Source organism: Vigna unguiculata, chromosome 1, assembly GCF_037176805.1.
Source record: "Vigna unguiculata cultivar grain cowpea cultivar isolate G323 ecotype 2 chromosome 1, ASM3717680v1, whole genome shotgun sequence".
Lineage (NCBI taxonomy): Eukaryota > Viridiplantae > Streptophyta > Magnoliopsida > Fabales > Fabaceae > Vigna > Vigna unguiculata.
The window spans coordinates 44,991,747-45,016,419 of NC_140792.1; the positions used below are offsets into that span (position 1 = coordinate 44,991,747).

General features: G+C 33.0%; 3 protein-coding genes, 1 long non-coding RNA gene and 1 pseudogene across 4 annotated transcripts; 3 read left to right on the top strand and 2 right to left on the bottom strand.

The window, feature by feature from the left end:
* The first annotated feature begins 193 nt into the window (after positions 1 to 193).
* LOC114185755 (Peptide chain release factor 1) lies at positions 194 to 5,150 on the top strand. Its single transcript, XM_028073694.2, has 11 exons — positions 194 to 455; positions 649 to 749; positions 977 to 1,075; positions 1,974 to 2,157; positions 2,290 to 2,338; positions 2,427 to 2,505; positions 2,706 to 2,780; positions 2,866 to 2,943; positions 3,705 to 3,863; positions 4,584 to 4,679; positions 4,765 to 5,150. The coding sequence occupies exons 1-11, from the start codon at positions 323 to 325 to the stop codon at positions 4,957 to 4,959; spliced, it is 1,248 nt and encodes a 415-aa protein (XP_027929495.2). The 5' UTR covers positions 194 to 322; the 3' UTR covers positions 4,960 to 5,150.
* A 5,548-nt stretch (positions 5,151 to 10,698) lies between these two features.
* Positions 10,699 to 11,570, top strand: LOC146889006 (protein RADIALIS-like 3 pseudogene; annotated as a pseudogene).
* Positions 11,571 to 11,847: 277 nt separating this feature from the next.
* On the bottom strand, positions 11,848 to 12,430 carry LOC114186882 (uncharacterized). Its single transcript, XR_003605164.2, has 2 exons — positions 12,344 to 12,430; positions 11,848 to 12,025 (listed from the first exon to the last, which is right to left on the bottom strand). It is a non-coding gene; the product is annotated as an uncharacterized LOC114186882 (long non-coding RNA).
* A 1,288-nt stretch (positions 12,431 to 13,718) lies between these two features.
* Positions 13,719 to 15,885, top strand: LOC114178699 (pentatricopeptide repeat-containing protein At1g53600, mitochondrial-like). Its single transcript, XM_028064756.2, has one exon. The coding sequence runs from the start codon at positions 13,854 to 13,856 to the stop codon at positions 15,537 to 15,539; it is 1,686 nt and encodes a 561-aa protein (XP_027920557.2). The 5' UTR covers positions 13,719 to 13,853; the 3' UTR covers positions 15,540 to 15,885.
* A 2,828-nt stretch (positions 15,886 to 18,713) lies between these two features.
* Positions 18,714 to 21,006, bottom strand: KCO5 (Ca2+ activated outward rectifying K+ channel 5). Its single transcript, XM_028049705.2, has 2 exons — positions 19,979 to 21,006; positions 18,714 to 19,046 (listed from the first exon to the last, which is right to left on the bottom strand). Exons 1-2 carry the CDS (start codon positions 20,989 to 20,991, stop codon positions 18,899 to 18,901), a joined length of 1,161 nt encoding a protein of 386 aa, XP_027905506.2. The 5' UTR covers positions 20,992 to 21,006; the 3' UTR covers positions 18,714 to 18,898.
* Between the last annotated feature and the right edge of the window lie 3,667 nt (positions 21,007 to 24,673).

Here is a 24,673-nt window from a genome sequence, read left to right on the forward strand (position 1 = left end):
AAAAACCACCATTGTACTTGAACCCCACGTGAGACATCGGTGTATGTAAACTTATCATTGTTCATACATAAATGATATAGTTTTCAAAATGGGTTTCGAATGGGCTTTCAAAATATATTAGCGTGCATAAAGAAAGTACGAAGGTGTAAGAAGAAAGGCGAAGAGGGTAAGCCCAATGGGTTTACGTAGCGGGTCGACAAGAACCACCAAATGTGCAGTTTTCCCTTTCACCTCACTGTCTCCACTGAGACGTGAAAGCAAAGCTGTTGCCTGCGGAAACTATTCATTTCGCCTCATCGAGAGAGAGAGAAATATATGAACGATGAGATTTCGTGGGAGCTTTATTTTTCGCCGTTTTCTTTCACAGTTTCGAAAGCAATTCGATTCAAAGTCCGAATTCCCACTTCCGAGTTTCCGGCATCGAGCTCCGTTCTTCCTTCGTTCTTATTCTTCCGGTAATTCTTTGTTCAATCTATTTATGCATTCAGGTTGTAGTCTTTATATTAATTTCAAGTAAAATGGTTATATTCATTCATCAGTAATGGATTGTTCAGACCAAACGATTCTTCGTAGTTATTATTGGTGTTAAGCTATTGGAAACAGCGCTAAGACGTTGTTCTTAGTATGTGTAACTATTGTTGTTAACAGAAGTACAAGATCAACTGTCCTCTGAACTCTTGAACATAATGGAACAAAGACTCTCCGCAATTGAGTACCGGACTGCATGTCTCAACAAACTTCTAAATCAGGTAATGCAGTTGCTATTTTCTTATTTCAAAAACCACTGGAAGGACTTGATTATATTACGGTTAAAAAATCAATGGATATTAAATTTGAGCAAAAATTTCTGAAGGGATGATAGTCATGCATCAGGCGTAATACAACCAAGATACAAATAAACCTAAGTTAATCTTATAATTGGGTTATGTTTTAGTTCATTATCTTATGTTTTATTCCTGCTGCTCATTGAAGACAGCCAGAAGCATCGCCATCAGAATATGCAAGAGCTAACAAGGAGCTTCGGAAGCTAAGTGGTTCTGTGGACCTTATTAATGAATTGAGGACCAAACAAAAGGTAATGGGTTCCTGCAACTTTATCTTAGCAAACAGCAACTTGCCTGAATGGCAAGTGGTGTTACAGGATCGTTACTTTTTAAGAATCACAAAGATGAAGAGAACATAAAAGCAACACTAGGCTATGTCTTCTGATCAGTGTATGATTTTCTAAAATTGGTTTGGTAACTCAGATTATATTTCTTTGGAATGGGACTTCTTTTTCCTCAGGGAGTCATTAAATTATGTAGTTAAGCTGAGTTAAAACTGAAAGTATTTTGTGTCTTAATTTTAGGCTGGAGTTTAGCCTTAATTTGAAGAGGGGATTTTTACTGTAGAAATCTGTTTTATTTATGACTTCATTATTGTAGCCCGACATTTAGTTAATCATACGTGCTTAGCACACAGAGTTAATGGTGTATGATAGTGTCATTGTTCCATTTCGTTGTCTCCACCTAGCGGAAAAAAGATGTTTGTTGAGTTGTTTCTTCTGTGATAAAATTTACCACATAGTCTTTAGGCAGCCTGCTATCTATCTATTTGCACCTGCTATCTATCTGTTTGCATACTCAAGTGCTTTATTTGCAATTCTTTTCCGATTTAAAGAAATAAGAAGGAAAATCGAGAGGATAAGTTAATATTTTTTTCTGTGGCTATCTAGGGCTAGTTTATTTAAACTTAAAATAAGTATTTTTTTAAATAAACAATTTTTAAAACAATTGCTTATTGAAGAAACACTTGGGGATTTGTTTATTAAAATAACTTGAAAACTACTTATTTTTAAAATAAGTAGATTAGACAAATACATAAAAAAACAAAAATCTATTTATTTTATTATAAGCACTTCTTTTGTAAAAGAAAAAAGAAGAAGCACAAACAAACCAAGCCGTTATCTAATGTTACTGATTTACTATATTAAGGAAATTGATGGCTTGAAGTCACTAATGACGGAATGTTCTGAGGATAAAGACATGCTTAATATGGCTACAGAGGAAATGGGTCAGGCCATAGAAGAAGAAAGAAGACTGCAAAATTTGCTGCTGAAGTCATTACTTCCTAAGGATGATGCTAATGAAAGGGATTGCATTTTGGAGGTACGAGCAGGTAAAATATCATGGCTGAAAATAGATATCTGTTATTATTGGTTATCAAACTATCTTGTTCATCACTCTATTATGGTATTCGTATGCTTTTAACTCTCTGCTTTCTTTTTTTGTTATACCATTTTTTTGCCAGGCACTGGAGGGGAGGAGGCTTCCCTGTTTGCAATGAATATCTTTAGAATGTAAGGTTTCATTTTTGTAACTGGAGTTTTTTTAGATTTAAGAACTGTAGTTGGTTTTCTAAAAGCGATCTTGTTTGACATGATATAGGTATGAGAAGTATGCTCTCAAGAAAGGCTGGAAATTTGAAGTAGTAGATATAGCTCAATCTGATCTGAAAGGGTACAAGGTACATATTTCTTATATTATTGTAGTCAATAAATATGAAGAGTTTTTTGGTGCTTTCCCACTATTGTCTTTGAATTATTGATTGTGGCATCCACCATACATTGCAACCTTCTGTTTGTTTTGTAATGTGTGCCTCTAGTTCCTGCTAGTAGAGTTGAATTTCATCCTGCAATTGATGTAGTTTGGACTATTCTTTCTCAGGAGGCTAGTGCAGCAATTGCAGGAGCTGGTGTTTATGGGAAACTAAAATTTGAGAGTGGAATCCATCGTGTCCAGGTTTTAGTTACCACCCCTCAGATATAATCTGTATGACGATAGTCACATCTACTTTTGTCAACCACTTACATTCTACTTCTTACAGCGAGTTCCTGTGACTGAAAAGTTGGGACGAATTCATACCAGTGCTGTTTCTGTTGCAATTCTTCCTCAGGCTGATGAGGTAATTAGCAATTACTTCCTACAAATCAATGCCCTGTGATAAGAAACTTTAAATGTTTGTTGATTTTAAGAAAATAAAAAAGTATATTCAACTGCTGGTTACTCTAAATTAATTATAAAGAAAAAGACTTCAAATATAATTTATGTCTCTATTTTCGTTATTTGGTTCTGTTAGGTTGATGAATGAAATTACAAAGGCCTGGTTAAGATCTTAGGAGAACCATACACGAAAGATAGCTGTCATAGTTGAAGACACAAGGCCTTATGAAACCCATAGCCATACACCTTGTGTGAGGGTGAACTCCCATATCTTACATTTGAATCCTAACATTTGCCACGCTCCACAGCCCAAAGCCACTCGCTCTTTAACAAGTCCCAAACAAAGCCTGCAACACTAGTTTCACAACTTACACGACTGGTGTTTGCAACCAAGAGGTTGGAAAGTTTTGATTCCAATTGATAGAATTCTGGTATCTTTATTGCAGAAAACTCAAGGATGAACTTCCTAATTTACAAAATAGAACGCTTACTCGTTCTTCAAGTGAGTGCACCTCCCAAGCCAAAGGGCTGTACTGTAATTCTCTTACAGATGGCAAGATGTGCCTCCCAGACATCCCTTGTATTTATTGGCATGCCTTTGTTTTCCTAATTATCTTGGCCCTAGGCTAACTAATTATTCCACTATGGGTTATCTAACTGATTTGTTCCTACTTTCGCTCTTTCTTCTGGTGACTCATAGTTGTTATGCATGCGCTTATGCAGGTGGATGTTCAATTGAAGAATGAAGACTTAAGAATCGATACCTATAGATCTGGTGGTTCAGGTGGTCAGCATGCAAATACAACCAACAGTGCTGTTAGAGTAACCCACATTCCAACAGGGATCATGATTACTATACAAGATGAGCGGTCTCAACATATGGTAAGTGATCCAAAATATTTGGCATGATTCACATTTAATACTTTTTCTATTGGCAATGTGGACTTTGTTGGTACATAGCCTCTTTTTTTAATTTATAAAGTGCCTCAACTAACTCCAAAATTCTGTGAGCTGGAGTTTATAATACTGCTTCAATTCCTCCTGATTGACATAATTTAACTCGCCCTGAATGACGTTTGTTTATACTTGAAGAGATTAATTATTAAGGCAATATGTTTTGGTGTGTGTAGCAACTTTTAATTTCTTATATTGGTTATGCTTTTCATATGACATGGATGATGCCATCGTAACATTTCCAATTGAATGAACTTCGTGATGCATTTGTTTTCTCGGTTGAAGCAGGCAGACAGCTTAAGTTAGCTGTACGCTTTTTGCTTGTTGGTGTTGTACTTTTGGAAAAGCATCCTTGTGGGAGAGCTACATTTTAGTCTGAAAACTTTTTGTCTAAGTATGTGGATAGGCAAGGCAGCCTTGTCAACTGGTTGAAAAAGCAGAAAAAATCATATTATGCCAAGTAATTAAATATTCTTTCCTTCTAAAACTCTTGTTTCAGTAATCAAAATCTTTTTGTAAGGGCCTTTCTTACACCTTTGATGAGGCAGACTTGGTTAATTATGGTCTACAATAAATTCACTGTTTTGGTTTCTCCGTTCCACATTTTTCTTCTTACACTCTATATCTGCCCTTTTCATTTGCTATTAGAACAAGGCCAAAGCTCTCAAGGTACTCTGTGCAAAACTATATGAAATGGAAAGGCTAAGACTTCATAGAAGTCGATCAAAGCTTCGATCTGAGCAGGTAGAAGAGATGTCATAATGAACTTGTTCAATTCCCATAACCTTTTACATTCTGGATTAACTTAGTGTTTGTCAAACTGTTCAAGATTGGTAGTGGGGACAGATCTGAACGCATCAGAACATACAATTTTCCTCAGGGCCGGGTAACTGATCATAGAGTTGGTATCACTTATCACTCGGTAGATGATGTGATGCAAGGTGAAAATCTTGACGTCTTCATTGATGCCCTTCTATTGCAGGAAGAAATGGATGCAATTGCAACTTTTAGTTCGTCTCAGTAAAACAAGCGGATTCAAGTTTTCTTCATTATTAATATCTTATTAGTGTAATTTGCTTCTGAAAAAAAGAACTTTCATATTTTGCCTATGATGGATGGTAAAGGAATGAGTCGAGATAATGTACACCACTTACAAGAGAGGCTTGAGAGATGGTGAAACATGAAATGTTAATGACCTGTATTTTTGTTTTTGCATTGGTCGACCTGAGTGAGCTTTCTCGTGTCTTAAATTTTTTAATTCCTAATATAAGAGGAGTTAGCGGGGTCAATCATAATTTTTTCTCCTTGGAATGGCTATTTTAACTATGGAAGTTACTTCATTCTTAGGCAGTTAGACCATGCTCGGTGGACAGGAATGTCACCTTCCCTCTTAACACTGTTGAACCCCTCACCGTGATACTACCTCGCACGATATAATGAGTGGATCCTGTCACTGCTCCAAATGCATGGAAGACATCTTAGGTAGTAGCTGTCTGATACAACGAGGCCTGAACATCGGTCGGGTTGGATCGGATTCGGGCCCAATACCCTTAATCCACACAAACCGAATGTTTTTTTTTTAAATCCATATCCGACCATTTAATAGACTGGGTTAGTCGGATTCGGATTAACATGGATACGGTTAAATATGACTGGATATGGGTTACCCGAATTTAAAATTGTAAAATTCTAAATCTCCTTCAAAAAATCAAACCCAGATCTCCTTCTCTAGATCGGAAAAACCATACTTAGATCTCCTTCTTCTCCGACCAAACCTAGATCTCCTTCAGATCGAAAAAACCAAACCCATATCTCCTTTTTCTGTAGCACCCAAACCAGATCTCTTACTTCTTTCCCAAATTAAAAATCCAAACCAGATCTCCTTCTTCTTCCTTAGATCGAAAACCCAAACTAGATCTCCCTCTTCTTCTCCTGCTTGAAAGACCCAAACCAGATTTCCTTCTTTCTTATATCGAAAGATCTAAACCAGATGCGGTATTGCGACACAACAAACTATACAACAAACCAGCGTCGACGCAATCATACCGACGACGGGAGGAGTGGAGATTTGCACGAAGGGGTAATGAGTTGTTGAAGGTTGTTGCAAGTGAAAGGGCAACTTGTGATTGTGAAGCTTATGAGGAAATGAGGAAGACAATGGTGTCTTCATTGATCGCAAGCGGTAGGTGATGGTTATGTGTGGCAGCATTCTCGGAGATGAAAAGGGTGAAGCAGTTGAATATAAAAAAAAATTAGGGTTTTCGAAATGTATCGGGTCGGGTTGGATATCTACGGATTTTAATTTTAAATTTCGTATCCGACCATCTAAGTCCGTTTTAACCCGAATATTTGGGTCCATATAATCCGAATTCAAATAACCTAACCCGAATATTAACTTTTTCATTCGGGTAACATGGATACGGTCGAGTAGAGTTTTTTGCTCAGCCCTAGTTACAACCGTGTTAGTTCTTTCCATCACTTACGTACGACTATGAAATGTTGATGGAGTGAAGAAAGAATTAGATAACGAAAAAAAATTCGAACGAATTATCTGAGAAAAATATGTAGATAAAATGTAAAAGGAGTGTAAGAAAGTAAATATATAATATTCTAAATCTATCTTAATAAAATAAAAACGTCACCCTTGTAGTTTAATCATTAATCTCAATATAATTATATGTAAACGACGAAGATTGGTTTTATTTAATTATTCATTTTATTTCTGCAGTTAAAATGTATTTTTCCGTTTTATTTATTCATTTTTCATTTTGTACTATCTCTTTATATAGAAAGCATGTAAGATGGAAGAATTTATTTTTTCTCATATAACTGCTGCACGAAATCTAAATTAATATAATTTTGGCTTAAATACTTTTTTGGTCCTCATTTTCGTAGTGTTTATTGTGGATGGTCCTCATTTTGACCGAATGTTTAAAACGGTTCTCATTTTTGCAATTCGTGTTTTATTTGGTTCTTTCCTGTAACGCCGTTTAAATCAATAACGGAGCATTATACAGGTGGCACGGTTTGTATTAGGATATGTTGTGTACTGTGAAGGTGTACTAATTAGATATTTGGAGATAAATAAGTGAGTTAGGGTTTTGGTAAGAAATGTTTGGGCAGTTTGTGAGTTTTGACAATCTTGTTCCTCCATTCCCAATTGGTGTTGCTGCAATCTTCTTCTTCCTGCAATCCCATTATAAGAGGATCTTACCAGGAAGACCCAAGAAAAAAAAGAAGGTTGGAAGAGTGGGAGTTGAGAAAGGATAACATACAAATCAGCAAAGGAGGTCATAGAAAAAAATGTAGCATATGTCGTCAGATTGGACATAACATGAACAATTGTCCAGATAAGCATGTGGATGAGCAGACTGCAACACCTGCTGAGACTGTACCAGATGCCCAAACTATTGAGAATGCACCAACTGCTGAAATTCAAACAACTCAACCACCAAGGAATGAAATGGAGAGTCAAGCAACACCACTACCAACACCAGAAGAACCAGCAGTTTAGGATGAAATTACAGATTAGGAGGACACCATGATAGCAACTACAAACATCTTAGTTATTTTTTGGAATTTCTGATGTAGAATTCATTATTGATGTACTGCATTTTGACTTTCCTTAAACTTCGTTCAATTTCACTTTTGCCAAACATTGATGTAGTGCATTTTGATGAGGATGAATTAACTTTATGAATTTAACTTCTTCCATACTTAGATCAATTTAATTTTTCCCAAACTTAGATCAATATCACTTACTTCAATGCTCAGATTAAGATGTCATTTTGAACATGTTGGGACTAATATCAACACAATCAAACTAATTCATTTCTTCATTTAACAATAGTACAAAACAGATTGAACTTTAAAAGATTACATACAATAACAATACGAATAATATAATAACAACACAAGTGAACCCTATTACTAATTGCAGCCTCTTTTCAACAACCTTCAATGACTTCTCCAAATCATTAATCTGCCTCATTTGTGTCATGATGATGACATTCTTTTCATCAACACCACCATTTGAAAAAGTTGCAGCCCACATTATTGGAACCACCACTCTGTAAATCAATAAACCAAAAATTAAAACCAATTTATTATTAACACAAAAATAAAAACAGATTGTACCCAAAATTTTCTACCAATATTCTTTGGAGTTTTTGCCATCCTCAAAGCTGCCATCCGCAGCTACAAATCGGGGTTAATCCTTTTCTCGTTGAACCACCAACAGTGCACGAAGTGATACAACACGGTTGCCTCCAACGATTACAACCAGAGGTAAAGGAAGAAGATTGGGATCGTAACATACCTATATAATGGGATTGCAGGAAGAAGAAGATTGCAGCAACACCAATTGGGAATGGAGGAACAAGATTGTCAAAACTCACCAACTGCCCAAACATTCCTTACCAAAACCCTAACTCACTTATTTATCCCCAAATATCTAATTAGCACACATGTACAGTACACGTAACACATCCTACTACAAACCGTGCCACCTGTATAATGCTCCGTTATTGATTTAAACGGCGTTACAGGAAAGGACCAAATAAAACACGAATTGCAAAAATGAGAACCGTTTTAAACATTCGGTCAAAATGAGGACTATTTTAAACATTCTATCAAAATGAGGATCATCCACAAAAAACGCTACGAAAATGAGGACAAAAAAAGTATTTAACCCTATAATTTTTTAAATCCTAATAATTCTGTCCAAATAACACACGAATGATCAAAAATAGTTTTTTTTGCGGTATCTAAATGATCAATTAAGTATAGCACAGAAAAATAAAGTTATTGAATAAAACCTAGAGAAATATTTGTGGTCATATTTTGGGTACATTTACCACTTAAATTCTGAGACAATCTTATCAAATGACACGATTGTAATAATAAATAAAACCTTCCAATTTATGTATTCCTCTCAATATAAAATTTTTGGGACGATTAATTTTTGACAGATATGTTGATAGACTGAAATTTTTTATAAAAAAAAAATCATAGTAAAAGGATGATAAAAAACTTTTCCAATCTGCCATTATGAAAAACTTTGGATAAAGAATAATATTGATAAAGAAAATCTTTATGACAAAAGAAAGTATGATTGACATTGATGTTGATTAATGGTAATCGAAAAATATAAATGTTTCAGTGCCAACTACGTCAGGAAAAATATGATGGACTTTGTTTTAAACGACGATTAGGCAAACAACGTCTTAATACTCTTGATCGAGTTAACAATATCTTGATAAAGTAATAAAGTTAAGTCCACGATCATTTAACCTTGGTTAACCTGATAACATCCTGATTAACATCTCTTCTGCGACTGAATTATTGAAAATGTCTTCGTCAAGATTAAGCTTATGAGAAAAATATTAAAAAAAATAGAGAGAAAAATTATATGAAAATTTTTAAATTTTTATATTGTTAGTATAGTGAAATCCCAATTTTATTTTTAGTGTGATGGAATTAATCTAATTGAGTGATACAAAACTAGTTTTAAGACAATAATTACTTTTATTTATATATTGTAAATGGATATTATTTTTAATTTATCTAAGATGACATTAAAGTTATTTTAAGGTTATCCTAACTAAGATTTGTATTTAACGCATCCTTCAGTGTCGGAATCTTTATAAATTTCACACTTATCAATGTAAGAATTGTCTTGAAAATTTCATATAAAATAAATATAAGATTAATTTATTACATATAAATGGATAAATCTGACTAAACTGATTTTGTCAAGTTTGGAAAAACTTAATCTTCACTATTTACTATAAATTAGAAGAAATGTTTCATATTAAGTTATTCATGGGCATTCTTTTGTTTTTGTACAATTTCCCACCTAAATAAAATATTTTATTATAAAATGCTTTATTTTTTTATATAAATAATTCTCTAAATTGTCTTTCTCTAACTTGTTGGATATACTTATCCAGAATAAAGAGGTTAAAGCTACTAAATTTATGTCTGAAGGGTTATTTCGTACTATACCTTGGCATGAGATTGTCCCTGAGTTTTCATTTCAATATCGGTACTGTGTGCTTAAATTTTCCTTCAAGATCTCAGTCTTGGTACACATAATACCACTTGAAAGTGACCCAGTTAAACATGGCGACGCATCGAATCATTTCGAATCTATAAGGACAAAGCATTATTGAATCTTAATTCCTTTTCTTGCAAGGTAGAGTCTTGAATTTTGAAAGGAAACAAAGAAAAAAAAGATTAATGGATAGCTTGCATGTTGCACTTACAAAATATAAAAAAAAAAATATATAAAAACAATATCACAAAGCTTGTAGATTTCAAAATGACATGTGGGTATAGCTCAACAAGACAACGATTGCTAGATATTTGGTACAATTAATTGCTAGATTTGGGCCCCTGTCAAAAAAAATAGAGATCCCAACTTGGGCAAGAAATGGATAACGAGCTGCTTTATTTAATACATTGTTTATATTATGCTTCCTGTTTCGGCGCCATAGGATCCACTTTCATTTTCACAACTTTCTATCATAACTGCCCAAAACGTAGATCTATCTTATAAGAGGGACAATATTTGTATAATGCAAAGACTTTTTTGTTTATTTGGGGTTAAAAAAAGATCCCTTTAAGATTACTGTGAGCATCAATTAATGCGAGATTTTTTCTCTGTTTTATATTTAATTCAAATAAAGATTATCCTTTAAAACGTGTGTCTGTCATGATTTTTTTTAAAACTATGAAAGATTATTGGATGCGGTAAAAAAATCTCTAATTTATGTAAAAATAGAAAAGAAAAATAGCCCTTTAAATACTTGAAAGAAAACTATTTGGCACGTCATTACAAACATCTAACTCCCCAGAGATCATAAGGGGTGTCAGATTTTGTCTAAGAAGACATAGCATGAAATCACCTAATGTGAAAGAATTAGTAGAGAATCCTCAATTTCTTCAAAGTGGTCTGAAGGGATCCAGAGTGAGTGCGATGGAAGATTTTGCTAACAGCTTTTGCGGTTGGAGTTGGGAGGAGAACAAGTTGTTTGAGCTAGCTTTGGCAGTGGTGGATGAGCAACACCCTGAACGGTGGGAAGTGGTTGCAGCCATGGTTGGAGGAGAAAAAAGTGCAGGAGATGTTCGACAACATTACGTTATCCTTCTCCAGGATTTACTCGTCATAGAATCTGGAAAACTGGACCATAAACTTGGGGAAGTTATGCCTGTTGTCTTGGTTGAGAGCAAGGAGTAACTCCCTTCTTAACACCATATTCTTTTAGAATGGAAGCAACAAACATCTGTCATCAAATTTCTTGGTCTCTGTGTTTCTGTTAATCAAGTTGTTTGCTCATTCAATTGGAAATAACATGATGTCTGGTTACAGAAGGCATCAGTGGAGCAACTTGCCTCATGGTAATTCATTTATGCTTCTATTTTTCTTTTTCTGTTTGGTTGAGTAGAAGTTTCACACCCACCACCTCTTCAACTTTCTGTTTGTGTTCAAATCTCTATAGTGTGGCTACTCAGATTTCGTTTTGTAGCTGCTGTTTTTGGTTCTTCACTGTTTCTATGGGGCAACCAGGTTGTTCTTGGTGTTTGTTTCCCATTTCATTGTCTGATTCAAGTAGTTCATGTCCCTTGCTGTTAGCTATTCTGTCTCTAGCTGGTTGAATTAGGCCAAAACACACGTTCTGCTACAGAATCAGATCCATTTTAAGCTGCAATCACATTGCTGCTTGGATTGGAAGTGGTAAATAATCCAAAACAGGGATAAAACCAATCGTGAGAAAAGGTCACCGAGACAACGTTAATTCAAGAGACAATAAGGAAAAAAGGTCAGAACAGAGTACAGTCCTTAATTGGTTTATCTGGTAGCATCTCAAGTAGTAGTGAATTCAAAATTTAAGGTTTGATAAATATAATGTTATGTTTCTAAAAGTACTGCAGCTAGGTTGAGAATTCTTTCTTCACACACTCGTCAGAAAGCTAAAGATCTTCTTACCACATGTTTTTTATGAGTATCCTGTCCATAATAAAGTTCCATTATATGACTATGGTGATGCTTGTGAAACGAGTTTCGCACAGTGGAAGCAATTATTAACCTTAAAATAATAAACAGACATAAAAAAACAATCACAACCAGATAACTGTGCATGAACAAACACATTAGCAACAATAAGATTCAATCCAAAAGAGCTGATGCAATGATTAAAATCGTTTTTACAGTAAAGAAATAAAGAAAGGAGACAGAGCCAGGGAAGAGGCAGTGCATGAGCGTAGCCACAACAGATCTCTCTCTCCTCGCATTCTCACTTCACCATTTTCTGTTGATAGCTCCATTCGTGCTCTGTCTCTTCCCAGCCTTTGTTTCTTCTGTCTCTTCTCTTTCACTCACTCAAACTTTGGAACAACTAACTTACCTTAAACCTTATCACCATTATTGATCACCCTCTCAAAATTGGGTTTGCACATTACTTTTGCATACATTTCATACAACCCTTCTCTATATATAATACCGGTAATTATAATAATAAAAAGTGTACCACAGAGAGGAATGAATGATTTGTAGTACAAGCATGTACTAGCAATTTTCAATCCAACGTTGCTCTGTACTACTTCATGATATTGGTAGTACACTGATGCAAATTTCATTTCAAAAGTGAAAAAGAAACTTCAGGTCTATTCAACACATTCAAGGTATCATCACCACTTTTTTTTTCTCAATTTTAAATTTAATTTAATCTCATAGAACCAATTTGTAACGCATTTATTTATATATACAGTAAATTAATCTTATTTTTATTCGTGATAATTTACAATTTTGAAGTTAAAAATTTAATGACAATTGATTGGGCATGATGAGAATGGATCTACTCATGTGATGCTGAAAGCAAGTGGTCCTTTGTTTTAGTAAAAGTAGAAGTAGCAGAATCGAAATGTTAGTAAACAATGTCACCAAACAAAAGTACCGAACATGAAGATGATCCTTTGTTGTGATAACACAAAAGTGGATTGTTAAAGAAAAGGAGGTGGTGGTATAAATGGCAATTAAGATAAAACGTGGGATGGTGGAAGGAAGGAGTATGGTCTATTTTGCCTTGTATTTGCAGTTTCTACTCACGTTAAGGTGAGTGAGACGCACGTGGTGGGTTCTTCTCCCTTTTTCAATTTCTTTGCATCAAATATAATTCATATTTAAATTTCTAATAAAATGGAAATGGATAATCAATTTAAAATACTTCATGTCTCATTAATTGTGAATAAAAAAAATGTTATTAAAGTTTAAAACGTGAGGTGGCATGAGGTCATACATATCTGTACTATCAATACTTTTGTTTGTACTTTTTAGGTATTAAAAAATCATGGGTTCGAGATCATATAAGATATGACCTCTAGTTTCCTCCCTAAAATATATAAAATATAGGAATATAGTTTTCTCGGATGTAGGTTGAAGTTTGCATCTTCGAGATTGGAGAAAAAGCACTTATACCAATTCATAAAGGGACTTGTTTTCTCAGCAAGACACTACTAGGTTGTTTAATTTTTATGACAAGAACATGTGAGACAACAAAATTCCAAAATTTTGTAATTTATAGTTGATTTAATAAATGACAAACATATATTATCTTTATCCGTATGCATACTTACTTAATATGAAAATTTTCTGTTAAAATAAAAAAATTCTAATAATATCCAAAGACATTCCAAATGAACTTTTTTTTATTTGCAGCACACTCCTTCTACTACATTCTCTCTTTTATTACTACTAATTAAAAATGATTGAAAATCATAAAATTAAGCGTCGAACTCATTCACATCGTGTTCAAATAGTTGAAGTCCTCAAACTGGTAACAGTTCCAACATGTTGAAATAGTTGAAGGATAGTGAAATTTGATCGTAGATTAACATAAAATTTAAGTTCCATGGATAATGATGCGGCAGGTGCAGAAATGTGTAGTATCCAATTTCCAAATGTATTTTCTCAGAACAATAAAGCAACGCGAATTCATTGTCAATAAGAGAAGAAATGCAGAAATGTGCCAATTGTTGTCGCGGACAACATGCTTCTGTCCACGCAACATGTGTACGGTTACATCCGCAAAGCTGAATTACATGATCGACGCTCACATACAAGACAACAACATAAACCAGGCTCGCGAACTGTTTGACGATAATCCCTCATCCCGCAACCTTGTTTCCTGGAACATGATGATGACGGGCCACGTCAAACATTATCAAATTGAACACGCCCACAAGCTGTTTGATCAAATGCCCCTTAAAGACACGGTTTCCTGGAATATCATGCTTTCTGGTTTTAGTAGAATCACGGACTCTGATGGGTTGTACCGCCATTTCTTGCAAATGGGAAGATCTGGTGTTTCCCCAGATGACTATACCATCTCCACATTGCTCAGAACAGTTATAAGTACTAAGTTGGATGTTTTGGTCCCCCAGGTTCATGCTCTGGCGCTTCATTTGGCACTTAACTTGAGTGTGTTTGTTGGTTCTTCGTTGATCAGAGCTTATGCGAGTTTAAGAGAGGAAGAGGCTTTTAAGCGTGCGTTTGATGATATATTGGTGAAAGATGTCACATCTTGGAATGCTTTGGTTTCTGGTTATATGGAAGTGGGAAGCATGGATGATGCACAAACAAACTTTGATGTGATGCCCCAAAGGAACATAATTTCCTGGACTACTTTGGTGAATGGTTATATCAGGAACAAGAAGATAAACAAAGCAAGGTCTGTTTTTAACAAAATGAGTGAGAGGAATGTGGTGTCTTGGACAGTAATGATTAGTGGGTATGTGCAAAATAAGAGATTTATGGATGCATTGAAGCTTTTTCTTCTGATGTTTAAGTCGGGAACTCGTCCCAATCATTTCACGTTTTCAAGTGTGTTGGATGCATGTGCTGGTTGTTCCTCTCTTTTGATGGGAATGCAGGTGCACCTGTGTGTTATCAAGTCTGGCATACCAGATGATGTTATCTCATTGACCTCGCTTGTGGATATGTATGCCAAATGTGGGGATACGGATGCAGCATTTCTTGTTTTCGAGTCCATTCCGAAAAAGAATCTGGTGTCATGGAATTCAATAATTGGCGGCTTTGCTAGTAACGGGCTTGGTAACCGAGCCCTAGAGAAGTTTGATAGGATGAAAAGAGTTGGTGTTAAACCAGATGAAGTTACTTTTGTAAATGTGTTGTCAGCGTGTGTGCATGCCGGTCTTGTTGAAGAGGGTGAAAAGCACTTCACTTCTATGCTATCCAAGTATGGAATCGAAGCAGAGATGGAACACTATACTTGCATGGTGGACCTCTACGGAAGAGCAGGGCAATTTGATGAAGCAGTAAAATTGATCGAGAATATGCCATTTGAGCCTGACGTGGTGTTGTGGGGTGCGCTGCTTGCAGCTTGTGGCCTGCATTCAAATTTAGAACTTGCAGAGTATGCTGCAGAGAGGATCCGCAAACTGGAAAGGAACCATCCTGTTTCTTACTCAATTCTTTCAAAGATCCAAGGTGAGAAAGGAATATGGAGCAGCGTAAATGAACTTAGGGACTTGATGAACGTGAAACATATCAGAAAGCAGAAGGCAAGTAGTTGGGTTCTGTAAACTCAGCCGAGTGTTAATGGTTATGAGCAATGTGCAATTTATGAATTTGTGGCTCTTTATACTCAATTGAAGTCCTTTGGTACATTAAAGTCCAAGGGATGTTGAAGTCTCTATCACCCTCAAGCCCCTGGTGATGGAACATTCTAGATGAACTTGCAATCAGTTATTTCCCCCCATTGGCTTCTGATGAATTAAATGCCCATTTTATTGGAGAAGAATGAAAAAGTTGAATGAAGTTTATTGTAATTTTCACTAGCCGTTCAGTGGCAAATTCTCAAAGACACTTCACACCTTATTTGTTTTTCTGGAAGGTTTAAATGCTTATTTAGTTTGTGTACTTCTACAATCTTTAAGTTTTAATTTCTATATCTTAAAACTTACTCATATTTGTCTTTACACATACAGTTTTGCAGTTCATACAGTCTTTGTCGTCTAAAAAATATATGTAAGAATAAAAATAAAAAAAATAATAGTTCCTATATTTTGAACTAAAACATAAAGATTAAATAAATTTATTCTGGAAATGACTGTAACATGCATCTGATTTTTTTTTCTCTTTTAAGAGAATAAGTATTTCATTTTAAGTTGATTTCTCTTTTGAAACTTTATAGTAAATTTGAATAAATTTCTGATCATCTAACATGCACATTAACTATAAGATGAATAAAACACGAGATTAGCATAGAACAATAAACACATAATTGCATCGTTTGATCTCTAGACAAAGTGTATTTCTTTCATATTTAATTTTTTATTTAGAGAAAATTTGTTATTAATTTCTTATAAATCAAAACAATCGACATTACTAATTAGTCATATATTTTAACAAAATTAAAAATATTTGCATTAAAAATGAAAAACATTTCATGTGGTAGTTTCAAATTGTCCCACTCAAGTCTCAATATCAAACCATATGATGCCTGGATATTTTTGGATAAAAAAGTAAATTGAACTGATTTTGAGGTTCACCGCACATAGATATTTAAAATGACCTAAATTTACTTTAGTTCTTAAGTTTTTCCTTTATAAAATTTTAATTACAAATTAGATCTTTAGATTTTTTTATTTTAATAATTTTGATATAATGTTAATATATAATCTTATTAATTAAAAAACAATAAATAAATATATATATATATATATTCAACAATTTACAATATATTGATAATAGATTAAAATTACTTAATTTAAAAAAAAATCAAATCTGTTTTTCAAAGTTTATTGAAACTAGTGATATATATATATATATTCGCAAAACTACAAAATGAAAAAAAAAAATCCCTATAAAAGTTATACCAATCTTTTTGTCTTCACAAAAGGTTGCACAATGTCAAGTAAGAAAAATAAACCATTTAACTTTTCCTTATTTTCGTTTGTCACGTGCATGCAGGTTCTCTTCAGTGGTTGACAGAGCAAAAAGTACAAACCAGTTAGGAATTGCAAAATTGTCATATTCCTAAAAACAAATTTGTAATAATTATTTAAAGAGATATCCATTTCCAACTTCTGTTTCACCCACATAAGGGGCTAGAATTATAGAAATAGTATTAATATTTTCGTATAAATGTAATTAGTTTAGTTTTTAATTATAAATGTATATTAATAAGATATTTTTAAATTGTATTAAAATTTATGTTAATACACTCATACTCTAAATAAAATCATTAGTATTTAAATTTATATTTTAGACTTATATTCTATTTCTAGTTGATAAAAAGGAAAAATAAAACCAATTTTATTTTTTAAATATCCATGAATATTTGTGAGTATTTGCAAGTTTTTTTTTCTTTTTAAAGGTTGAGATTAAATACCAAATCATGTATACTTGCAAGTTGGTTGATCAGATAGAGAATGATTTTTTTTTTGTCAAACAATCTTTTTTCTTTTTCTTTTCAAGAATTTGCAAAAAGTTTACAGTGTAAAACGTTAGAGTCAATAGGTTTTTCTTTGTAGTGTGTTAGGAGACAATAGAAATTAAATTTAAGAAGTGGTTTGGTTATCTTTAATTTTTTTTTTTATTACAATTTGAAAAAGTCTCTGATTTTTATTATCAATTTTTTATTTATAAGATTGAGGAATGAATGAGTTTTTTTATAAGACTTAAACCTGAATTTAAACTTACTAGGAATTTTGTATTGGAGACATTTATTCTTTTTCTTTATAAAAAAATTGACACACAATGGTACATTCTAAAACAAATAAAACGTTCTCATATTTCGATATAATTTATAAAAAAAAAAAATGCTCTAAGATTTTACAAGAGAGTCAACTGCAGTGGATGAAAAATAATGACTTAATAATTGACGTTTTGGTTAAAAAATAATTGATATAACTGTGATAATAGGAAAATCTACTAAAAAAAGAGATTTGTTTGAGCTTTATTTATATAGAGGTAGTTAAACGTCACCCACTTTAAGATTAAGACAAAAGAGACTGCACTTTTCTTTTCGTATAACTAAAATACACCTAACATAAGAAATAACAAAAAAATGTGTGGCCAGCATCAAATCAAGTTTTGTGGCCCTCGAATATGGCTTGTGGCGCGTTTGGTTCCATCGCGTTGACGGGTTTTTTCACGTCAAGCTACGAACAAATAATTCTAGCTTTCACGTTTTTCAGCAATGATAAGTTGTTTTCACGTGATTTCTCTCGGTGACCAGATGCGCCGTAAGTAATAACTCATATTTAATTGTTGTTGTAACGTTTGTTTCAAACATGATCTGTGACTTCAATGCCAGATCTATATTAAGCTTAGATATAAACCAATCACGTTGTAAGAGATTTGTCACTTTCATTAAACCCAATCTTAGATGACAGGTTCAATAGATTATGTTTTATATCATAAAACTTCTAGTGTTTTAAAATAGTTATTTTGAGTTAATTTATTTTAACCATGAGTCGGTTGATAAATAATTAATAGGTTAAAATGTTTAACTGCATCGATTTAAAAGAGCAGAACTTCAGTATTGATACTTTTATACTTACAAAACCAGTAACACTTGTGATAATGCATTTATGGCCTTTCCTATCTGCATTTCCATACCTGGAACAAGTTGTTTGACCCCTTTCTTTCATCTTTTTCTCCTTCTACAAGTGTTTTCTTATGATTTACTTGTTTAGGACAAAATTAAATTCTTTCACAATTGATTTTAGTTTCATGTTAGAGATGTGTGATTTTATGACACAGAATTGATCACTGCATCCACTATAATCGATGTAATTTCTAGTGCTCCAAATAATTCAATCGCTTTCACCCATAAGGAAGAAAATGGCTTTATCAACATTTGCAGAACTTTTTCAGCGTGGATCGTCTTCCCAGATTCTTCCCTGTGCAAAAATGGTGCTTTGCCCTTACTCTGTCATAAAGTGCCCCCTAAGAGATGAGGTAGTGTTATCTTCCCACAGTCAGAGGGATCAAGCTTACTGAATTGGTCACAAATTTGCAACACATCTTTTTCCTGTATTTTACCCATCTCTTTCAGCTTGAAGATTACATACTCAGACTTGCTGAAAACAGAGCCAAGAGGGAAGAGTAATGTCAGATACAGAATTATAGTAAGAGCAGCATCTAACAGAATAATCCTTTCAAATAATAACCACATAAAATAATCAAATAATTCATTGATGAATCACACTCTCTGCCCCTACCTGTACACTCCGCATGATGCATGAAACATCCAACACGGTTAGTATTATCTTTATTTAGAAAGTGACATTTTCCATAACAGATGACAGTTCACGAAAAACAAGTAAAAGAAAATAAATTCCCTCAAAACCATAATGTTTTATCAAATTATAGTTATCTCCGCACATGACTACCATTCATATTTTTGTTCAAAACATTTTAATGCGCCTCCAGATCTCACGAATCATAACATATCGTATGGTGTTAGCTAATTGCGGTGCGTTGTACTCGATTAGAATATCCTAATCATGGTATCCTATGCTTTTGGGGCTATTTTCCTATGAATACTAGATACCAATAATTACAATAATGCCCCCCCCATTTGATCACTTTACGCAACAATCTCTACTTCTGCTTACTTGTAATTAGCAATAGGAAGAGCGTAAATTAACATGTATCAGTGATTTGCGGTTTCATCAAATGTCTAACGTTATGCAAAATATAACTGATGCAGACACAATTGTTGTACTGCTATCACACTAAGTCAAAAAGATCTCGATGTTACAGTCTCTCAATTGTTATTATAGCTGTTCTTTTAAAACCACGATAATTGGCAACAAGGCTTTTTCATGATTGCAATTTCGGTTACAATATCAATTTTTTAGACCTTTTTAGCAACTGCAGTTGTTGTTACATCAATCGCATTTTCATGAAATTTCTTAGTATGGTAAAGATGGTGATGAAACTGTGACAGATTAAAACTTTGATTGGTAAGAAAAGCAAGAGAAGACAGGAGGAAAAATGACGACAGTACCTGATGAAACCAGTGTGGTTGATATCAGCAGCAAGCAAATCCTCAACAGTAATTTCTCTCTGCAACACCTTGTTGGCCATTCTGCGATGCCTTCTATTGATTCTGGCCTCTGCCAAATAGAGGAAAGCGCGTGCCACCATGAGAGTAGAAAAGAGCAACCAAATAGCAGCAAATAACCGACCGGGAAGTGTCTTAAACGCCCTGTCTCCATACCCAACCGTTGTGACAGACATAACTGACAAGTAGATAGAATCAACCAAATCCAAGCCCTCCACAAAGTACAACACCAAACACCCAATCCCAATACACAGAACAACAACCCCAAGCGCCAAACCAACCTTCAACCTGATCCTCATCCTCCCCTTCACCACATCAACGATGTAGTTCCGGGCAGAAAAACCCTCCCTCCCAGTTGCACCCATTTGGAGCCCCGTGAGGATCATGTTCTCTTGCACATCCAAAACGAAGTTGACAAGGCCACTGAGGAGTATGTCGATAAAGCCGAACCCCACCAGCACAAAGACGCAAGCGAAGACCTTTGTAAACGGGGTCAAGGGAGCGATGTCTCCGTAACCTATGGTACACATGGTAACTATACAAAAGTAAAGGGCATCGACCACGGGGTGGGTCTCGATGCCGGAGAAATTGTCCCTGTTGAAAGAGTAAATGGCGACTCCCACGCAGAGGTACATGGCGAGTAAGCACATGCCCTGTCGGATTATGGAACTGGACTGAGGCTTGGGGACTTCGGGCGTCTTAGGTTTGAGGTCCCGCATGCTAACCAAGGCGGGTGCTGTCTTGCAACGGCTGAGCTTTTTCTTCTTGGAGTGAAAGGGAGAGGGTTGGGAGAGGTGCTCCTGAATCTCGGCGTTACGGGCGGCGCGTGGGGCTGTGACGTCGTCAAAGGACTTGGAAGATTGCAAGAGGAAATCGGCGCGTTGGGAAGTGATTGTTGTTGTTGTGAGAAAAGGCTCGTCTTCCATTGCAGAAAGCAAAAGAAGAAAAGAGAACATAGAGAGAGATGAGAGGAGATTGGTGTGCGTGGATAGATTTAGATGGTACGGTGTGTGAGAAATGGTTGAAGTTGAAGTGAACTTTTGGTTTCATTATTGTTACTTTCTCACTCATCACTCAGCCACCAAACACTCATCACTTCCACTGGGCCCCACGCCACGTATGCTGATTACGACCCTTCGGGGAGCTTCTTCTACTTATTCCATGCTAGAGACAAAGTTACCTTGCCTTTTTATATATATTTTTTTAGAAAAATAATTTTTTACTATTAAATTTCTGATAATTTTTTTTATAATTTTAGGTGGTATTTTTTAAATAATTTTTTATTTTTATTTTTAATATTTTAAAATTTTTTAAAAATGACATATTATATTATAAAAAAATTTATCAAAATTTAATAATTAAAATATTATTATCTTTTTATTTATTTCCTTTCGAGAGAGTGATGAAAACAATTAACACTTAATCATACAACTACCAAACAACAACTAATTTATTTCTTTTCTAAAACTTAGCAAACACCTTTTCTAAACATTACCATATTTTAGATCAGAATATTGTTTTTTATCAACATTAAAGATAAAACTAATAAATATTACTTTATTAGTTCTTTAATAGACATATACATTCTTCTAATATACATTTTAAATATTTGTTTCACTATTACATTATACATCTTATGAGTCCTTTTTTTTCTTTTAAAGGAAAAATTAAAAAGATTTTTCTCTTTAACGAATTAAAAGTGACAAAATGATGTGTTAAATCACCTAACTTTATTAATGATGTGTTAAATCACCTAACTTTATTCTTTTTATCTTTTAAAGTTGAACCCTTAATCCATTTTGTCACCATTATTATTCTATATAAAAATAATAATGATGGTAAATCTTAGTATTTTTATGATAATTTAAAATATGACTTAGTTAATAAATTATACCGTATCCAATAAAACATTTTTCTTATTATAATTGATCGTTACTAATTTTAATACTATTAGTATGTGTTAACAACAATATTAATAAATATAATTTCATGTATATTAATATACTTATGTGTGAATATATATATATATATATATATATATATATATATAAAATGAAAATAGAAGAAAAAGAAATAGCATTAGCTCGCACGTAAGAAAGGTGGACTTATGTGAAATTATTCTAATCGAAAAATTCAAATCAATCCATATATACACATGATTAGTTTAATTATATGGGTTAAAACTTACGAACCTACTTGATTATCAGGAATTTGAGTTATATTAGGTTAAAATCAAATTGTAAATTTTGATATGGGTAAAAATAAATCTAGTCCACTAAAAATCTTATTTATTTACATTGAATTTGAGGTATGTTGAGTTGACTCACTAACTCATCCATAAATTTTAAGTATTAAATTATATGAAAAAAAGAAAACCTAAATAATTTTTGCGTGGACTTTTTAAATGGTGCATTTTTTTGGGGCTTTTAAAATATACTAAATTCAGACGGTGGATTTTGTTTGGACTTTTATTTTTTATTTAATCCAAGATTATTTGATACATAATCAATTAGAAACCTTTTTATGTGGTGTTTTATATTCATATGAATGAGATGAGTAAATTTTGGTCGATCAAAATTCAATGCTAATTAGTGTATACTGGATTTCCATTTAGGATTTTTAGAAAAAAAATTATATATTATTTTGGATTAAGAAAAACAAAATTTGTATTTTTTTTATTAGTCAACTTGTTTAACCTACCCATATGTGGTAGGTCGTGCCAGGTTTGAAATTTTTGAAATCATTGTTAAGTGAGTTGAGTTAAGTTAACTCATTAAGTAACTAACATGTGGTGAATTAGATTGGACAAGACTAAATGGTCCGTTTGAACAACTTTACATGAAATAAGAAATAAAAAAGATCATTAAAAAGGTGATTGAAGTTGTGACGTAAAGATTATGTTAAAAAATAAAACTAAATTAAGTTCCAAGAATTTATAAATTTAATTTAGTTTATATTAAAAAAATGTATTTCTTTTAATGTCAACAAGTTTTTATACTTTTTAATTTGGTATCTATCATTTAATTTTTGTTATAAAAAGGTAATTTGATTGCTACGTGGTTATTGTAAAAAATAATATAGTCAAATTTTAAACTTCTTCTAAATTTAAATATAGAAAATAAAAAAATAACATAACTAACCATTATGTTATTTATAAAGTTATTTATTTTTAATTTAATATTTATTCTAATTTTTTATTACATTATTTTTTAATTGAATTTACTTTTAATTATCTGATGTTACATTTTGAATGGTAAACCATAAAGGTCTTAAATATTTTTATAGAAGGAATATATTTTATATAAATTTAATTAAAAATACTTAAAAATTTAATAATTTTATTTCTTTATTTTTAATTCATTAAAGGTAATTAATGATATTATCAATTATTCCATTAGTCAGAAAAATCAACGAATAAAACTTTAATGAAAAAAATTAAAACCTTTAGAGAATTTACATAGAACAATAATTTATTTTTGATAAAAAATATTTAAATATTTAAATTTGTGATAAACTCAATAAGGTAGCTTTCACTTTTGTCGATGTTGTGATGGTGAGAGTTTTAGTTTTATAAAATAAAATAGATGCACTTTGTGCTTTGCGTGAGGGAGCATGTCATATTATCCAGTTAAACACAACTTGATGCTTAAATTAAGTTCAAATAGACATTTAAAAAAAAAAATTAAAGTCCAGTTATTGTAACTTGGCAATTAGGAATTGTGTTGAGGAGAACCACAGAGGGGTAAATGTGTCTCCTACTCATAGCAATAAAAAAAGATATCTTCATTAACAACTCATCTTCTATCTAACTTCTACACAAAAATTGTATGCCTATTTTATGTAATTTGGTTAATTTATTCAATTAAAATATTAATTAATGTTAAAGATTTTGAGAATTTTACAAAATTAAAAATGTTTTTAATATATATTAAAAAATATAAAAAGAATAAAGAATAAAAAATCCAGCAAGTTGGTCCATGAGTCTACCAACCTTTCTTTTCTTTCATGAAGCAAACCATATTCTCACTCCACACTAACTATAACGGGTTAGCGTATCCAATGTATATTTGACTCTCAACTTCACTCATTTTCCACCCAACTTGCATATTTCTTTATTCCATTTTGCTGTTTTCCTTCCTCTTTTTTTTTTTCTATTTCAAGATACTGTTTGAGTATCGGCTTAGCTGTGTATTTTCTACATCCATGATTTGGTTCAACCTACGAATTTATTGGTTAGAAGGAAGGGTTCATATTCATTTATTTGTTTTGGTTAAGATTTGAGTGTGTTTGCTTTCAATAATAAATAAATTGATGAGAGAGTGAGTGGATGAATTTGAGGAAATGGTAAGGGAGAAGTGAGATTGTTTGTTTCAAAGAATAAAGATGAAAATGAAGGAATTTAAAAATAAAGTTTGTATAAATTTATGAATAATTTGATAAATGTGATAAATATAAAATAATATTTTAATAAATATAATTATTAGATTACATGACATGTTGAATACATCTTCACCTACCTTCAACAATAACACAAACTCTATAATGCAAATTCTAAAGATGCAAGGAATCTCTCTAGTTGGAGAATATAAATTCATGCATCACTGCATTCACATTTATAAAACAAAAAGCAAAATGTGA